Here is a 17,906-nt window from a genome sequence, read left to right on the forward strand (position 1 = left end):
TACCGACACACTGGACTCTACCAACACACTGGACTCTACCCACACACTGGACTCTACCGACACACTGGACTCTACCGACACACTGGACTCTACCCACACACTGGACTCTACCCACACACTGGACTCTATCCACACTGGACTCTACCCAGACACTGGACTCTATCCACACTGGACTCTACCCACACACTGCACTCTACCCCCACACTGGACTCTACCCACACACTGGACTCTACCCACACACTGGACTCTACCCACACACTGGACTCTACCGACACACTGGACTCTACCGACACACTGGACTCTACCCACATACTGGACTCTACCAACACACTGGACTCTACCAACACACTGGACTCTACCAACACACTGGACTCTACCCACACACTGGACTCTACCGACACACTGGACTCTACCCACACACTGGACTCTACCCACACACTGGACTCTACCCACACACTGGACTCTACCCACACACTGGACTCTACCCACACACTGGACTCTACCCACACAATGGACTCTACCCACACACTGGACTCTACCCACACACTGAAGTCTACCCAAAACACTGAACTCTATCCACACACTGGACTCTACCCACACACTGGACTCTACCCACACACTGGACTCTACCCACACACTGGACTCTACCCACACACTGGGCTCTACCCAACACACTGGACTCTACCCAACACACTGGACTCTACCCACACACTGGAATCTACCCACACACTGGACTCTACCCACACACTGGACTCTACCTACCCACTGGACTCTACCCACACACTGGACTCTACCCACACAATGAACTCTACCCACACACTGGACTCTACCCACACACTGAAGTCTACCCAAAACACTGAACTCTATCCACACACTGGACTCTACCCACACACTGGACTCTACCCCCACACTGGACTCTACCCACACACTGGACTCTACCCACACACTGGACTCTACCCACACACTGGACTCTACCCCCACACTGGACTCTACCCCCGCACTGGATTCTACCCACACACTGGACTCTACCCCCGCACTGGATTTGACCTACCCACTGGACTGTACCAAACACACTGGACTCTACCCACACACTGGACTCTACCCACACACTGAAGTCTACCCAAAACACTGAACTCTACCCACACAATGAACTCTACCCCCACACTGAACTCTACCCACACACTGGACTCCACCCAACACACTGGACTCTACCCTACACACTGGACTCTACCCCACACACTGGACTCTACCCCACACACTGGACTCTACCCAACACACTGGACTCTAGCAACACACTGGACTCTACCCACACACTGGACTCTACCCAACACACTGGACTCTACCCAACACACTGGACTCTACCCCACACACTGGACTCTACCCCACACACTGGACTCTACCCAACACACTGGACTCTACCCAACACACTGGACTCTACTAACACACTGGACTCTAACCACACACTGGACTCTACCAACACACTGGACTCTAGCCACACACTGGACTCTACCTACCCACTGGACTGTACCAAACACACTGGACTCTACCCACACACTGGACTCTACCCACACAATGAACTCTACCCACACACTAGACTCTACCCACACACTGAAGTCTACCCAAAACACTGAACTCTACCCACACAATGAACTCTACCCCACACTGAACTCTACCCACACACTGGACTCTACCCAACACACTGGACTCTACCCACACACTGGACTCTACCCAACACACTGAACTCTACCCACACACTGGACTCTACCCCCACATTGAACTCTACCCCCACACTGGACTCTACCCAACACACTGGGCTGTACCAAACACACTGCACTCTACCCACACAATGCACTCTACCCACACACTGAAGTCTACCCACACACTGGACTCTACCCACACACTGGACTCTACTGACACACTGGACTCTACCCACACACTGGACTCTACCGACACACTGGACTCTACCCACACACTGGACTCTACCCACACACTGGACTCTACCCACACAATGAACTCTACCCACACAATGAACTCTACCCACACACTGGACTCTACCCACACACTGAAGTCTACCCAAAACACTGAACTCTATCCACACACTGGACTCTACCCACACACTGGACTCTACCCACACACTGGACTCTACCCACACACTGGACTCTACCCACACACTGGGCTCTACCCAACACACTGGACTCTACCCAACACACTGGACTCTACCCACACACTGGAATCTACCCACACACTGGACTCTACCCACACACTGGACTCTACCTACCCACTGGACTCTACCCACACACTGGACTCTACCCACACAATGAACTCTACCCACACACTGGACTCTACCCACACACTGAAGTCTACCCAAAACACTGAACTCTATCCACACACTGGACTCTACCCACACACTGGACTCTACCCCCACACTGGACTCTACCCACACACTGGACTCTACCCACACACTGGACTCTACCCACACACTGGACTCTACCCCCACACTGGACTCTACCCCCGCACTGGATTCTACCCACACACTGGACTCTACCCCCGCACTGGATTTGACCTACCCACTGGACTGTACCAAACACACTGGACTCTACCCACACACTGGACTCTACCCACACACTGAAGTCTACCCAAAACACTGAACTCTACCCACACAATGAACTCTACCCCCACACTGAACTCTACCCACACACTGGACTCCACCCAACACACTGGACTCTACCCTACACACTGGACTCTACCCCACACACTGGACTCTACCCCACACACTGGACTCTACCCAACACACTGGACTCTAGCAACACACTGGACTCTACCCACACACTGGACTCTACCCAACACACTGGACTCTACCCAACACACTGGACTCTACCCCACACACTGGACTCTACCCCACACACTGGACTCTACCCAACACACTGGACTCTACCCAACACACTGGACTCTACTAACACACTGGACTCTAACCACACACTGGACTCTACCAACACACTGGACTCTAGCCACACACTGGACTCTACCTACCCACTGGACTGTACCAAACACACTGGACTCTACCCACACACTGGACTCTACCCACACAATGAACTCTACCCACACACTAGACTCTACCCACACACTGAAGTCTACCCAAAACACTGAACTCTACCCACACAATGAACTCTACCCCACACTGAACTCTACCCACACACTGGACTCTACCCAACACACTGGACTCTACCCACACACTGGACTCTACCCAACACACTGAACTCTACCCACACACTGGACTCTACCCCCACATTGAACTCTACCCCCACACTGGACTCTACCCAACACACTGGGCTGTACCAAACACACTGCACTCTACCCACACAATGCACTCTACCCACACACTGAAGTCTACCCACACACTGGACTCTACCCACACACTGGACTCTACTGACACACTGGACTCTACCCACACACTGGACTCTACCGACACACTGGACTCTACCCACACACTGGACTCTACCCACACACTGGACTCTACCCCCACACTGGACTCTATCCACAATGGACTCTACCCAGACACTGGACTCTATCCACACTGGACTCTACCCACACACTGGACTCTACCCACACACTGGACTCTACCCACACACTGGACTCTACCCACACACTGGACTCTACCCACACACTGGACTCTACCCACACAATGGCCTCTACCCACACACTGGACTCTACCCACACACTGAAGTCTACCCAAAACACTGAACTCTATCCACACACTGGACTCTACCCACACACTGGACTCTACCCACACACTGGACTCTACCCACACACTGGACTCTACCCACACACTGGGCTCTACCCAACACACTGGACTCTACCCAACACACTGGACTCTACCCACACACTGGAATCTACCCACACACTGGACTCTACCCACACACTGGACTCTACCTACCCACTGGACTCTACCCACACACTGGACTCTACCCACACAATGAACTCTACCCACACACTGGACTCTACCCACACACTGAAGTCTACCCAAAACACTGAACTCTATCCACACACTGGACTCTACCCACACACTGGACTCTACCCCCACACTGGACTCTACCCACACACTGGACTCTACCCACACACTGGACTCTACCCACACACTGGACTCTACCCCCACACTGGACTCTACCCCCGCACTGGATTCTACCCACACACTGGACTCTACCCTACACACTGGACTCTACCCCACACACTGGACTCTACCCCACACACTGGACTCTACCCAACACACTGGACTCTACCCACACACTGGACTCTACCCACACACTGGACTCTACCCACACACTGGACTCTACCCAACACACTGGACTCTACCCCACACACTGGACTCTACCCCACACACTGGACTCTACCCCACACACTGGACTCTACCCAACACACTGGACTCTACCCAACACACTGGACTCTACTAACACACTGGACTCTAACCACACACTGGACTCTACCAACACACTGGACTCTAGCCACACACTGGACTCTACCTACCCACTGGACTGTACCAAACACACTGGACTCTACCCACACACTGGACTCTACCCACACAATGAACTCTACCCACACACTAGACTCTACCCAAAACACTGAAGTCTACCCAAAACACTGAACTCTACCCACACAATGAACTCTACCCCACACTGAACTCTACCCACACACTGGACTCTACCCAACACACTGGACTCTACCCACACACTGGACTCTACCCAACACACTGAACTCTACCCACACACTGGACTCTACCCCCACATTGAACTCTACCCCCACACTGGACTCTACCCAACACACTGGGCTGTACCAAACACACTGCACTCTACCCACACAATGCACTCTACCCACACACTGAAGTCTACCCACACACTGAACTCTACCCACATACTGGACTCTACCCAAACTCTGGACTCTACCCCCGCACTGGAATCTGCCCCCGCACTGGACTCTGCCCCTGCACTGGACTCTACCCCCACACTGGACTCTACCACCGCACTGGACTCTACCCCCGCACTGGACTCTACCCCAGCACTGGATCTACCCATACACTGCACTCTACCCACACACTGGACTCTACCCACACACTGGACTCTACCGACACACTGGACTCTACCAACACACTGGACTCTACCCACACACTGGACTCTACTGACACACTGGACTCTACCAACACACTGGACTCTACCCACACACTGGACTCTACCGACACACTGGACTCTACCCACACACTGGACTCTACCGACACACTGGACTCTACCCACACACTGGACTCTACCCACACACTGGACTCTACCCACACACTGGACTCTACCCCCGCACTGGATTCTACCCACACACTGGACTCTACCCCCGCACTGGATTCTACCCACACACTGGACACTACCCCCGCACTGGATTCTACCCCCACACTGGACTCTATCCACACACTGGACTCTATCCACACACTGTACTCTACCCACACACTGGACTCTACCCCCGCATTGGATTCTACCCACACACTGGACTCTACCCCCGCACTGGATTCTACCCACACACTAGACTCTACCACCGCACTGGATTCTACCGACACACTGGACTCTATTCACACACTGGACTCTATCCACACACTGGACTCTATCCACACACTGTACTCTACCCACACACTGGACTCTACCCCCGCATTGGATTCTACCCACACACTGGACTCTACCCCCGCACTGGATTCTACCCACACACTAGACTCTACCACCGCACTGGATTCTACCGACACACTGGACTCTATTCACACACTGGAATCTACCCACACACTGGACTCTACCCACACACTGGACTCTACCTACCCACTGGACTCTACCCACACACTGGACTCTACCCACACAATGAACTCTACCCACACACTGGACTCTACCCACACACTGAAGTCTACCCAAAACACTGAACTCTATCCACACACTGGACTCTACCCACACACTGGACTCTACCCCCACACTGGACTCTACCCACACACTGGACTCTACCCACACACTGGACTCTACCCACACACTGGACTCTACCCCCACACTGGACTCTACCCCCGCACTGGATTCTACCCACACACTGGACTCTACCCTACACACTGGACTCTACCCCACACACTGGACTCTACCCCACACACTGGACTCTACCCAACACACTGGACTCTAGCAACACACTGGACTCTACCCACACACTGGACTCTACCCAACACACTGGACTCTACCCAACACACTGGACTCTACCCCACACACTGGACTCTACCCCACACACTGGACTCTACCCCACACACTGGACTCTACCCAACACACTGGACTCTACCCAACACACTGGACTCTACCTACCCACTGGACTGTACCAAACACACTGGACTCTACCCACACACTGGACTCTACCCACACAATGAACTCTACCCACACACTAGACTCTACCCACACACTGAAGTCTACCCAAAACACTGAACTCTACCCACACAATGAACTCTACCCCCACACTGAACTCTACCCACACACTGGACTCTACCCAACACACTGGACTCTACCCACACACTGGACTCTACCCAACACACTGAACTCTACCCACACACTGGACTCTACCCCCACATTGAACTCTACCCCCACACTGGACTCTACCCAACACACTGGGCTGTACCAAACACACTGCACTCTACCCACACAATGCACTCTACCCACACACTGAAGTCTACCCACACACTGAACTCTACCCACATACTGGACTCTACCCAAACTCTGGACTCTACCCCCGCACTGGAATCTGCCCCCGCACTGGACTCTGCCCCCGCACTGGACTCTACCCCCACACTGGACTCTACCACCGCACTGGACTCTACCCCCGCACTGGACTCTACCCCAGCACTGGATTCTACCCATACACTGCACTCTACCCACACACTGGACTCTACCCACACACTGGACTCTACCGACACACTGGACTCTACCAACACACTGGACTCTACCCACACACTGGACTCTACTGACACACTGGACTCTACCAACACACTGGACTCTACCCACACACTGGACTCTACCGACACACTGGACTCTACCCACACACTGGACTCTACCGACACACTGGACTCTACCCACACACTGGACTCTACCCACACACTGGACTCTACCCACACACTGGACTCTACCCCCGCACTGGATTCTACCCACACACTGGACTCTACCCCCGCACTGGATTCTACCCACACACTGGACACTACCCCCGCACTGGATTCTACCCCCACACTGGACTCTATCCACACACTGGACTCTATCCACACACTGTACTCTACCCACACACTGGACTCTACCCCCGCATTGGATTCTACCCACACACTGGACTCTACCCCCGCACTGGATTCTACCCACACACTAGACTCTACCACCGCACTGGATTCTACCGACACACTGGACTCTATTCACACACTGGACTCTATCCACACACTGGACTCTATCCACACACTGTACTCTACCCACACACTGGACTCTACCCCCGCATTGGATTCTACCCACACACTGGACTCTACCACCGCACTGGATTCTACCGACACACTGGACTCTATTCACACACTGGACTCTATCCACACACTGGACTCTACCCCCACACTCACACATACATTCTTACACTTTCACCCCAATAAAAACACACACTCACACGCATACCTACCGTGCACACATTTACAGTTACGTCACACACACACTCGCACACACATTTCACCACATTCTACTGCTACTGCTCCACATACTCTGCTGCTACTGCTCCCCATATTCTGCTGCTACTGCTCCCCATATTCTGCTGCTACTGCTCCCCATATTCTGCTGCTACTGCTCCACATATTCTGCTGCTACTGCTCCCCATATTCTGCTGCTACTGCTCCACATATTCTGCTGCTATTGCTCCCCATATTCTGCTGCTACTGCTCCACATATTCTGCTGCTACTGCTCCACATATTCTACTGCTACTGCTCCACACATTCTGCTGCTACTGCTCCACATATTCAGCTGCTACTGCGCCACATATTCTGCTGTATATAGCCATGTTATTACCTGGTACTCCCTGTGTATAGCCATGTTATTACCTGGTACTCCCTGTATATAGCCATGTTATTACCTGGTACTCCCTGTATATAGCCATGTTATTACCTGGTACTCCCTGTATATAGCCATGTTATTACCTGGTACTCCCTGTATATAGCCATGTTATTACCTGGTACTCCATGTATATAGCCATGTTATTACCTGGTACCCCATGTATATAGCCATGTTATTACCTGGTACTCCCTGTATATAGCCATGTTATTACCTGGTACTTCCTGTATATAACCATGTTATTACCTGGTACTCCCTGTATATAACCATGCTATTACCTGGTACTCCCTGTATATAGCCATGTTATTACCTGGTAATCCCTGCATATAGCCATGTTATTACCTGGTACTCCCTGTATATAGCCATGTTATTACCTGGTACTCCCTGTATATAACCATGTTATTACCTGGTACTCCCTGTATATAGTCATGTTATTACCTGGTACTCCCTGTATATAACCATGTTATTACCTGGTACTCCCTGTATATAGCCATGTTATTACCTGGTACTTCCTGTATATAGCCATGTTATTACCTGGTACTCCCTGTATATAGCCACGTTATTACCTGGTACTTCCTGTATATAGACATGTTATTACCTGGTACTCCCTGTATATAGCCATGTTATTACCTGGTTCTCCCTGTATATAGCCATGTTATTACCTGGTACTCCCTGTATATAGCCATGTTATTATCTGGTACTCCCTGTATATAGCCATGTTATTACCTGGTACTCCCTGTATATAGCCATGTTATTACCTGGTACTCCCTGTATATAGCCATGTTATTACCTGGTACTCCATCTATATAGCCATGTTATTACCTGGTACTCCCTGTATATAGCCATGTTATTAGCTGGTACTCCCTGTATATAGCCATGTTATTACCTGGTACTCCCTGTATATAGCCATGTTATTACCTGGTACTCCCTGTATATAGCCATGTTATTACCTGGTACTCCCTGTATATAGCCACGTTATTACCTGGTACTTCCTGTATATAGCCATGTTATTAGCTGGTACTCCCTGTATATAGCCATGTTATTAGCTGGTACTCCCTGTATATAGCCATGTAATTACCTGGTACTTCCTGTATATAGCCATGTTATTACCTGGTACTCCCTGTATATAGCCATGTTATTAGCTGGTACTCCCTGTATATAGCCATGTTATTAGCTGGTAATCCCTGCATATAGCCATGTTATTACCTGGTACTCCCTGTATATAGCCATGTTATTACCTGGTACTCCCTGTATATAACCATGTTATTACCTGGTACTCCCTGTATATAGTCATGTTATTACCTGGTACTCCCTGTATATAACCATGTTATTACCTGGTACTCCCTGTATATAGCCATGTTATTACCTGGTACTCCCTGTATATAGCCATGTTATTACCTGGTTCTCCCTGTATATAGCCATGTTATTACCTGGTACTCCCTGTATATAGCCATGTTATTACCTGGTACTCCCTGTATATAGCCATGTTATTACCTGGTTCTCCCTGTATATAGCCATGTTATTACCTGGTACTCCCTGTATATAGCCATGTTATTATCTGGTACTCCCTGTATATAGCCATGTTATTACCTGGTACTCCCTGTATATAGCCATGTTATTAGCTGGTACTCCCTGTATATAGCCACAGAGTCTTCTCCTCTCTTCTCCTGAATCTCTCTTCTCCTCTCTTATCCTGTCCTCTCCTCTCTTCTCCTGTACTCTCTCTTCTCCTCTCTAATCATGTCCTCTCTCCTGTCTTCTCCTGTCCTCTCCTCTCTCCTCTCCTCTCTTCTCCTGTACTCTCTCTTCTCCTCTCTAATCCTGTCCTCTCCTCTCTTCTCCTGTACTCTCTCTTCTCCTCTCTAATCCTGTCCTCTCCTCTCTTCTCCTGTACTCTCTCTTCTCCTCTCTAATCCTGTCCTCTCCTCTCTTCTCCTGTACTCTCTCTTCTCCTCTCTAATCATGTCCTCTCTCTTCTCCTCTCTAATCCTGTCCTCTCTCTTCTCCTCTCTAATCCTGTCCTCTCCTCTCTAATCCTGTCCTCTCTCTTCTCTTCTCTAATCCTGTCCTCTCCTCTCTTCTCCTGTACTCTCTCTTCTCCTCTCTAATCCTGTCCTCTCCTCTCTTCTCCTGTACTCTCTCTTCTCCTCTCTAATCCTGTCATCTCCTCTCTTCTCCGGTCCTCTCTCTTCGTCTGTCTTCTACTGTCCTCTATCTTCTCCTCTCTTCTCCTGTCCTCTTCCATCGTCCTTTGTCCTCTCCTCTCTTATCTTTTACTATCTCCTCTCTTCTCATGTCCTCTCTCCTCTCTTCTCTTCTTCTGTCCTCTCTCTTCTCCTCTCTTCTACTTTCCTCTCTCTTCTCCTCTTATCCTGTCCTGGCGCCTCTCCTATCTTATCCTGTCCTCTCTCCTCTCTTATCCTGTCCTCTCTCCTCTCTCTTCTCCTGTTCGCACTCCTCTCTCTCCCTATCCTCTCCTCTCTTCTCTTCTTCTCTCCCTATCATTTCTCTCTCCTCTCTCCTCTCTCCTCTCTCTCTTCTCTCCTCTCTCTTCTCCTGCCTTCTCTGCTCTCTCTCCCTATCCTCTCCTCTCTCTCCCTATCCTCTCCTCTCTTCTCCTGTCCTCTCTCTTCTCTTCTCCTGTCGGCCCTGTCTCTCCCTATCCTCTCCTCTCTTCTCTTCTCCTGTCCTCTCTCTTCTCTCCTCTCTCTCTTCTCTCCTCTCTCTCTTCTCCTCTCTTCTCCTGCCCTCTCTGCTCTCTCTCCCTATCCTCTCCTCTCCTCTCTTCTCCTGTCCTCTCTCTTCTCTTCTCCTGTCCTCACTCCTCTCTCTCCCTATTCTCTCCTCTCTCTCTCTCCCTATCCTATCCTCTCCTCTCTTCTCCTGTACCACTCTCCTCTCTTCTCCTGTACCACTCTCCTCTCTTCTCCTGTACCACTCTCCTCTCTTCTCCTGTACCACTCTCCTCTCTCTCTCTCCCTATCCTCTCCTCTCTTCTCTCTTCTCTCCTCTTACATCGTTATTTTTAATGTATCACCATCACCGTCACCACAACTCTTTGTCTGCATTTTTCTGTTTGTTTAATAGTTTGCCTGGCCGCTCACTCTTTTGCGTTTTTTTACTCTGCATATTACCAGTCAGCTTTTCATCCCATGGTTCTAAATGTGAGATCGATTAGAGCAATCAATCATCTGATACCTCCTTCTTTGGGTTGTCCATCTGTCCTTACTGAGATGAACATTAAAAAGTAGCCTTGTCCGAGCCAAATCGGCCCATAGGGCAGGAGCTGTTTCTGCATGAGGCAGCTTGATGTAGAAGTACACCCCTGGGCAGGATGTTAAGAGGAACATTAGGCATACCATGTATCTGAATAACCATTCAGACTAAGCAGGTTATTCACTCACTCTACTAGACCTCTTGGCAGACCATCACAAATATCATATTACCTGACCTCAAGTGGGCCTACAGATGCTGTATCATAATTTGACCCAGTTTCTCACAGCAGGAATATAATCCTGTAACAGCAGGGAAATATTCCTGCAGCAACCGGATGTGTGAATTATTATGTGGATTATAGTCTGAATTTTTAAAGTGGCAATTACAAACTTTAGAAGACTTTTTAAATCTCGAATACACAACACGTTTGCATTTCCTACGGTGCAGGAAAAAAATCCTGCAACAACAGGATGATCTAATTAAGAACTGGCATCTGTAGCTATACTATCATATCCACTATAGTTAGCCTTAATAATGAAATATTTCGTTTTTACAAACACCTTAAAAACTCTAGGAGAAAATAAACATACACACACACACACACACACACACACTAATGCAGAGTGTAATTTTATGTGGTTGGTTCCTTGAAACGAGGGAGAGGGACTGCAGTTTTTCTTTTTTCAGCTGCAGACTGCCCGGAAATTACGGGTTCCGTTTTTACCGTAAAGCGCACGGTCTCAGGGTTAAGAGCGCGGATATTCGGAGAGTGACGGAGGGACAAGAGGAGAAAGAGAAGATGGGTGTTTTTCTTCTCAAGATCAAATAGATGATATTGGAATACATTTTGGGAGGTATATTTCTTTTACTAACGGAAATTGAGAGAGAACCTAACTATAGGTCATGGATATGAATAATAACATAACTATTATCATGTGCAGTAGCTTGTGTCCATTATTCCCAAATTGTTTTTTTCTATGTTGTTTTCCATTGACCTACATTGGGATGGATATGTGAAACCAAACGGAATACTCGATATGTTCTATAATTCGTTTTTTTATATATATATATATAATGAAAAGCTTTGGAGATGAAAAGCCGCATTTGTGGTGAAGATTTCTGTGTCTGTGCACGAGTTGTCTCCGCATTCGCGCCTGTTGGTGTAAAAGCGCACAACTTTGCTCTGTCCGGGATATTTATTAGAAGGGAGCGGATATCTAACTGGCGCTGCGCGGGGACATCACAGGGGGCAGGGGAACGAGTGGAACTCGGTGTTTCGGTGTGGTTGGAAGGCTCTGGTCTGAGTAATGACGGGACTCAGGATCCGGAGTGCGTTCGGTCGGTTTGCGCGGCTTCCTTTTCTCGCGCCATCCACCGTGCTGCTCTGCTTTCTGATTCCAGAATGTTTCTCCCACCCGCAGCCCTGTCAGATTCTCAAACGGATTGGACACACTGTGCGCGTCGGGGCTCTGCACCTACAGCCACGGCTCTTCAGTCACGATCCCACCTTCAGGGGCAAGAAAGAACCCCTTGTCCCCGTGGATGAATGGGACGCGGACGGAGGCTCGAGGGAGGCAGCGGAGAGACAGTTGGAAAAGATTACCAAAAGTGTTAATGACCACGGATTACGCAGCCTAAGGACTAAAGGCACGGGGAACAACCACCAAAGGGACAGGGGGTCTAAAAGTAAAAATATATACAAACAGGTGGACAGCGGGAATCGTGTGTTTATGCCAAGGGACTCTATCATATTAGCCATGGAGACGTTAAACCGCATGGTCGGTTTGTTACCATATAATCTCTCACTGGAGGTGGTGATGGCAGTGGAAGCGGGGCTCGGGGAATTACCCGCGTTCTCCTTCTCATCTTCCCCTACCCCTGTGTGTGAAGACCCCATGTCGTTTCTACAGAGTGTTTGTCATACTGTTATAGTCCAAGGAGTTTCTGCTATGATGGCTTTTCCTCAAACGAGGGACGACCTGGTGAAGTTGGAATTTATCGCGTCAGCGCTTCAGATTCCCGTCATCAGTGTTGTCCAGAACGAATTCAAACGGCAGAGTAAGGTAAGGCGACTGTCGCTGTACAAACACAATACACCTGTGCATAAACACGGGTGTCAATGTTGTCTTGCCTATTTCTGGTGCATGAACGGAACAGAGCGCTTGGAAACTAGATGCTAGAACAACTAAGAGTTGAGGAAGGAATGCTGTGTGTGTTTTCAGCATCACGGGGACAGCGCAGCCCGCTGCTGTAGGGATTACAATGCAACCTAAATGTCGACATGTTTCTTTCCATGTCCCTCCTGTGTAAGACAAGAGCTAAATGTACAATCACACTCCATGAACAATCTGTCAACGAAAATAACAATATCTGCCTCAACAAACACTATCTGCATAAACAAATAAGGAAATTGTCAGTCAGTCATTCAAAAGAGCATAAAATGGTAGGCTATATTATTAGTAGATTAAATTATATGCTATACCCACAATTGTAAATTCGACCTATGCATGTAGCTATCTCTCAGGCGAAACATATCCTATAGAACATCCGCATAGCTCCACGTTGCGGCAGCAGCACATAGCACCACATCATCACATCTGGCGGATATTGATTTTAAAACACTAATGAACATCAACCCTTCAACAGGTGCATTTTTCTCCAAAAGCCCATATTCATTAAACAAATGGCGTAATTTCCTGTAATGTCTCATATAATAATATAATGTTACATATGGGTGTAAATGTCAAAGTGAACAACCAATAATATGGTAAATAATATGAATAAACCCCTTCCTCTCCTCATCAGACACATGCACGGACGCACACACGCGCGCATGCACGCACAAGCACCCACGGAGAGAGAGAGACCTCAGCTCGCTCCCCTTGTAATCTCCCTCAGCATGAAATAACTGGAGACTAGAGAACTACAAAATATGCCAATTAGGCCTTTTGAGAGGTTGACTGTTGGAATACAAACCAATGCCAACTGAAAAATACTTAGGCCTAAAATGAATTCATGCTTGATTTGTAAATGCAAGCTTTTCATTCACAATGCATTAGAGAGGGACGTCGGAGCGGGAAAACAAGGTGATTAAAAAGGGAGGAATATAGAGTGAGTAAAGGAAAGGACATTTATTCAACTGTTAAAACGAACGTTGAAATAAATAAAAAACTGCTAAATTAGCGAAATTGAGGCTGAAACATCCGTGAGTGAGTGAAGAACACGTCACCGAGGAACATATCGCCGTGGCAGAACAGAACGTTGCAGTGGTTGAGGACTAAATTGAGTGACAACCAGGAGCCTTTTGACAAACGTAAAACGGCTGAAATTGTTGGAAACATTGGACAGTTTGATGGAAGTATTGAGCAGTGGCGCTCCTACAGAACGGTCTGAATTGTGAATACGTTTTTTTTATTTTTTTATTTTTTTGCTACGCAACCTGCTAATAAAACGTATGGGGATATTGTTTCACTTCGTAGCCCACATACTAGTCTGTATGTAAAGGTGTAATAAAGAACAGCGTTAAACTCACAGTGCTCTGGTAGTTAATGCAGAAGCAAGCATTGTCACCGACTCTCCCTCTTCCTGATTTCTTCTCTTGAACCTAAACATTTTAGCAATGGCTAGTGGTTTTGGTGAAATGTGTCCTTTCAGTGTTTCCACAGTACAGTAAAGTACATTAGAATAGGGCTCCACGTGGCGCAGCGGTCTAAGGCACTGCATCTCAATGCTAAAGGTGTCACTACAGACCCTGGTTCGATTCCAGGCTGTATCACAACCAGCCGTGATTTAGAGTCCCATAGGGCGGCGCACGGTTGGCCCAGCGACGTCCAGAATTGGCCGGTGTAGGCCGCCATTGTAAATAAGAATTTGTTCTTAACTGACTTGCCTAGTTAATAAAATTTAAAATTAAATGGTGTGTCAATGGAACTAGATGAGGAAGTCACACTGAATATACTGACAACTACTATGTCTCTCCCTTACTATAGGGTAAGCCGGTGCGTATGGAGCTCGACACCAGAGTACACTGTATTCAGACACCTTCCCCTTTTCCACATTTTGTTACGTTACAGCCTTATTCTAAAATGGATTCTATTGATTGTGTTCATTTAAAACAAAAAACGGTTTTTAGACATTTTTGCAAATGTATTAAAAATTAAAATCTGAAATACCTTACATAAGTATTCAGACCCTTTGCTATGAGACTCGAAAATTCAGCTCCGGTGCCTCCTGTTTCCATTGATCATCCTTGACATGTTTCTACAACTTGATTGGAGTCCATCTGTGGTCATTTCAATTGATTGGACTTGATTTGGAAAGGCAAACACCTGTCTATATTAGGTCCCACAGTTGACAGTGCACGTCAGAGCAAAAACCAAGCCATGAGGTCGAAGGCACAGAACTGGGGAAGGTTACCAAAAAATGTCTGCAGCATTGAAGGTCCCCAAGAACACAGTGGCCTCCATCATTCTTAAATGGAAGACGTTTGGAACCACCAACACTCTTCCTAGAGCTGGACACCCGGCCAAACTGAGCAATCAGGGAAAAAGGGCCTTGGACAAGGAGGTGACCAAGAACCCAATGGTCAATCTGACAGAGCTCCACATTTCCTCTGTGGAGATGGAAGAACCCTCCAGAAGTACACGTCGCCAGACAGAAGACACTCCTCAGTAAAAGGCACATGACAGCCCGCTTGGAGTTTGTCAAAAGGCACCTAAAGGACTCTCAGACCATGAGAAACAAGATTCTCTGCTCTGATGAAACCAAGATTGAACTCTTTGGCCTGAATGCCATCGATCCCGATCAAACATCTCTGAAGAGACCAGAAAATAGCTCCCCATTCAACCTGACAGAGCTTGAGAGGATCTGCAGAGAAAAATGGGAGAAACTCCCCAAATACAGGTGTGCAAAGCTTGTAAGCGTCATACCAAAGAAGACTCGAGCAGAGAGGAGCTGGAGCGGAGTGATATTTCTTCGCCCACTTCAATTTTGCTCAAGTAGCACTCCAAGTAGTGCTCACTTCACAAGCTCAGGGCATGCTCGACCCAGCATGCATTTGTAGTCTATTTGTGTGCTTCTATATCCCCTTGCTTTAGCTACTGTCATGGAGTTCACAAAATATTTTCATTAAAGAAACTAATAAAACACAGAGGTGAAAAATGAAGGTGACTTACAAAAGATGAGGACTAAGAGCAAAGGGAGGGAGTGCGGTGAAGTAGTGTCCACAACTAAAGAATCACTGTGGATTCTGAAAAGACACGTATCCTGGAAGCATGATGGTGTACTTACTATGTGCACATGCTAACACAAAGGAACGAGGTAGGTAGCTAAGTGTGTCATTGTAGCAAAGTATTTATAGACCAAAAAAATCATATCTCTTAAAAGTTTAGTTCGTTTTCGTTCTATTATTTATACAATAGGCTATCATTGATTTTGATCCAATAGGCCTGACATATTACCTCTTTCAAGGAGCTTTCCATTTATATTAGGTAATTATACCTATAAACCTATAGGGTAACCTATATGAAGACAATCTAACAAAGCTGCATCCCTTCCCAGCCTGGCAAAAGTGTCCAAAAGGGTGTTTACCCAGTGGTGATGCAAGCAGAGAGAGGGTATTCTTCACTGCTGGCCGGGTCTCCAGGCACCACCACATGAGCCTGGAGCCACAGACTCTGGCCAAACTTCTGTTTCAAAAAATGTATTGACAACAAACAAAACAAAATAAATATGTATTGCAATTTTTTTGTTTAATTTGTATTTCATTCTAAGTCACAACCTATATGCGCAACTTATATATAGTACAATAATACAACAACGTTTTTTTTTAAAATGATGAGCACTTTAATATCCCGGCCAGCCAAGTGTATCACACTCACAAATGCTTCACAAGTTATTTATTTGTAAACTATAGCCTTCAAATAATCTAAATAATATAGCCGAAATAATTAATTTCCTTCTTAGTCTCCCTGTCTGACTCCTGACCTATTTACAGTGTTTATATATTTTTGGTTTTTCCTTTATTTAACAAGGCAAGTCAGTTAAGAACAAATTATTATTTTAAATGACGGTCTAGGAACAGTGGGTTTAACTACCTCGTCAGCTCAAGATTTCAATCTTGCAACCTTTCGGTTACTAGTCTAACGCTCTAACCGCTAGGTTACCTGCCGCTTCTACACTCTAACCGCTAGGTTACCTGCCGCCCCTGTTTAATACGACACAAAGCCTATTTGAAATGATGAGCACTTCTTACAGTCACCTCTTCATGTTGTTTATTAAAATACTTTTCATTTAAATCATATGGTTTGGTTTCAATACTTCAAAACCAAGTAGTCACAAAAATAGATGGGTGTTGATAAATTGAGATTTTGATGAACGGAGTTGCATTTTTTCCCCCCTATGAGCGAGGAGTGGTTTTTAGCGGAGCGGTAGGAAAGGACGTGGAGTTAGCGGTTAGAGCGTACCCCGTGAGCGATGACTGGGATTTCAGACCACATACTCTGATCGACACAGGGGCAGCTGTACCTTGTGTCAAACACAGTCTACAGAAAGACACTGAAACACCTTCCACTTCAGCCAGC

The 17,906-nt window shown here is 47.6% G+C and overlaps 1 protein-coding gene across 1 annotated transcript in view; it reads left to right on the forward strand.

Moving 5' to 3' along the window:
- Window positions 1–12,632: 12,632 nt before the first annotated feature.
- Window positions 12,633–17,906, forward strand: part of grin3a (glutamate receptor, ionotropic, N-methyl-D-aspartate 3A) — a gene marked incomplete at its 3' end in the record, with an annotated part of 71,134 nt that continues 65,860 nt past the window's right edge. The window contains exon 1 of the mRNA XM_038987819.1: window positions 12,633–13,388. Coding sequence (XP_038843747.1) covers window positions 12,633–13,388 — 756 coding nt within the window. The remainder of the gene's footprint in view (window positions 13,389–17,906) is intronic.

Source organism: Salvelinus namaycush, unplaced genomic scaffold, assembly GCF_016432855.1.
Source record: "Salvelinus namaycush isolate Seneca unplaced genomic scaffold, SaNama_1.0 Scaffold865, whole genome shotgun sequence".
NCBI classification, from domain to species: Eukaryota; Metazoa; Chordata; class Actinopteri; order Salmoniformes; family Salmonidae; genus Salvelinus; species Salvelinus namaycush.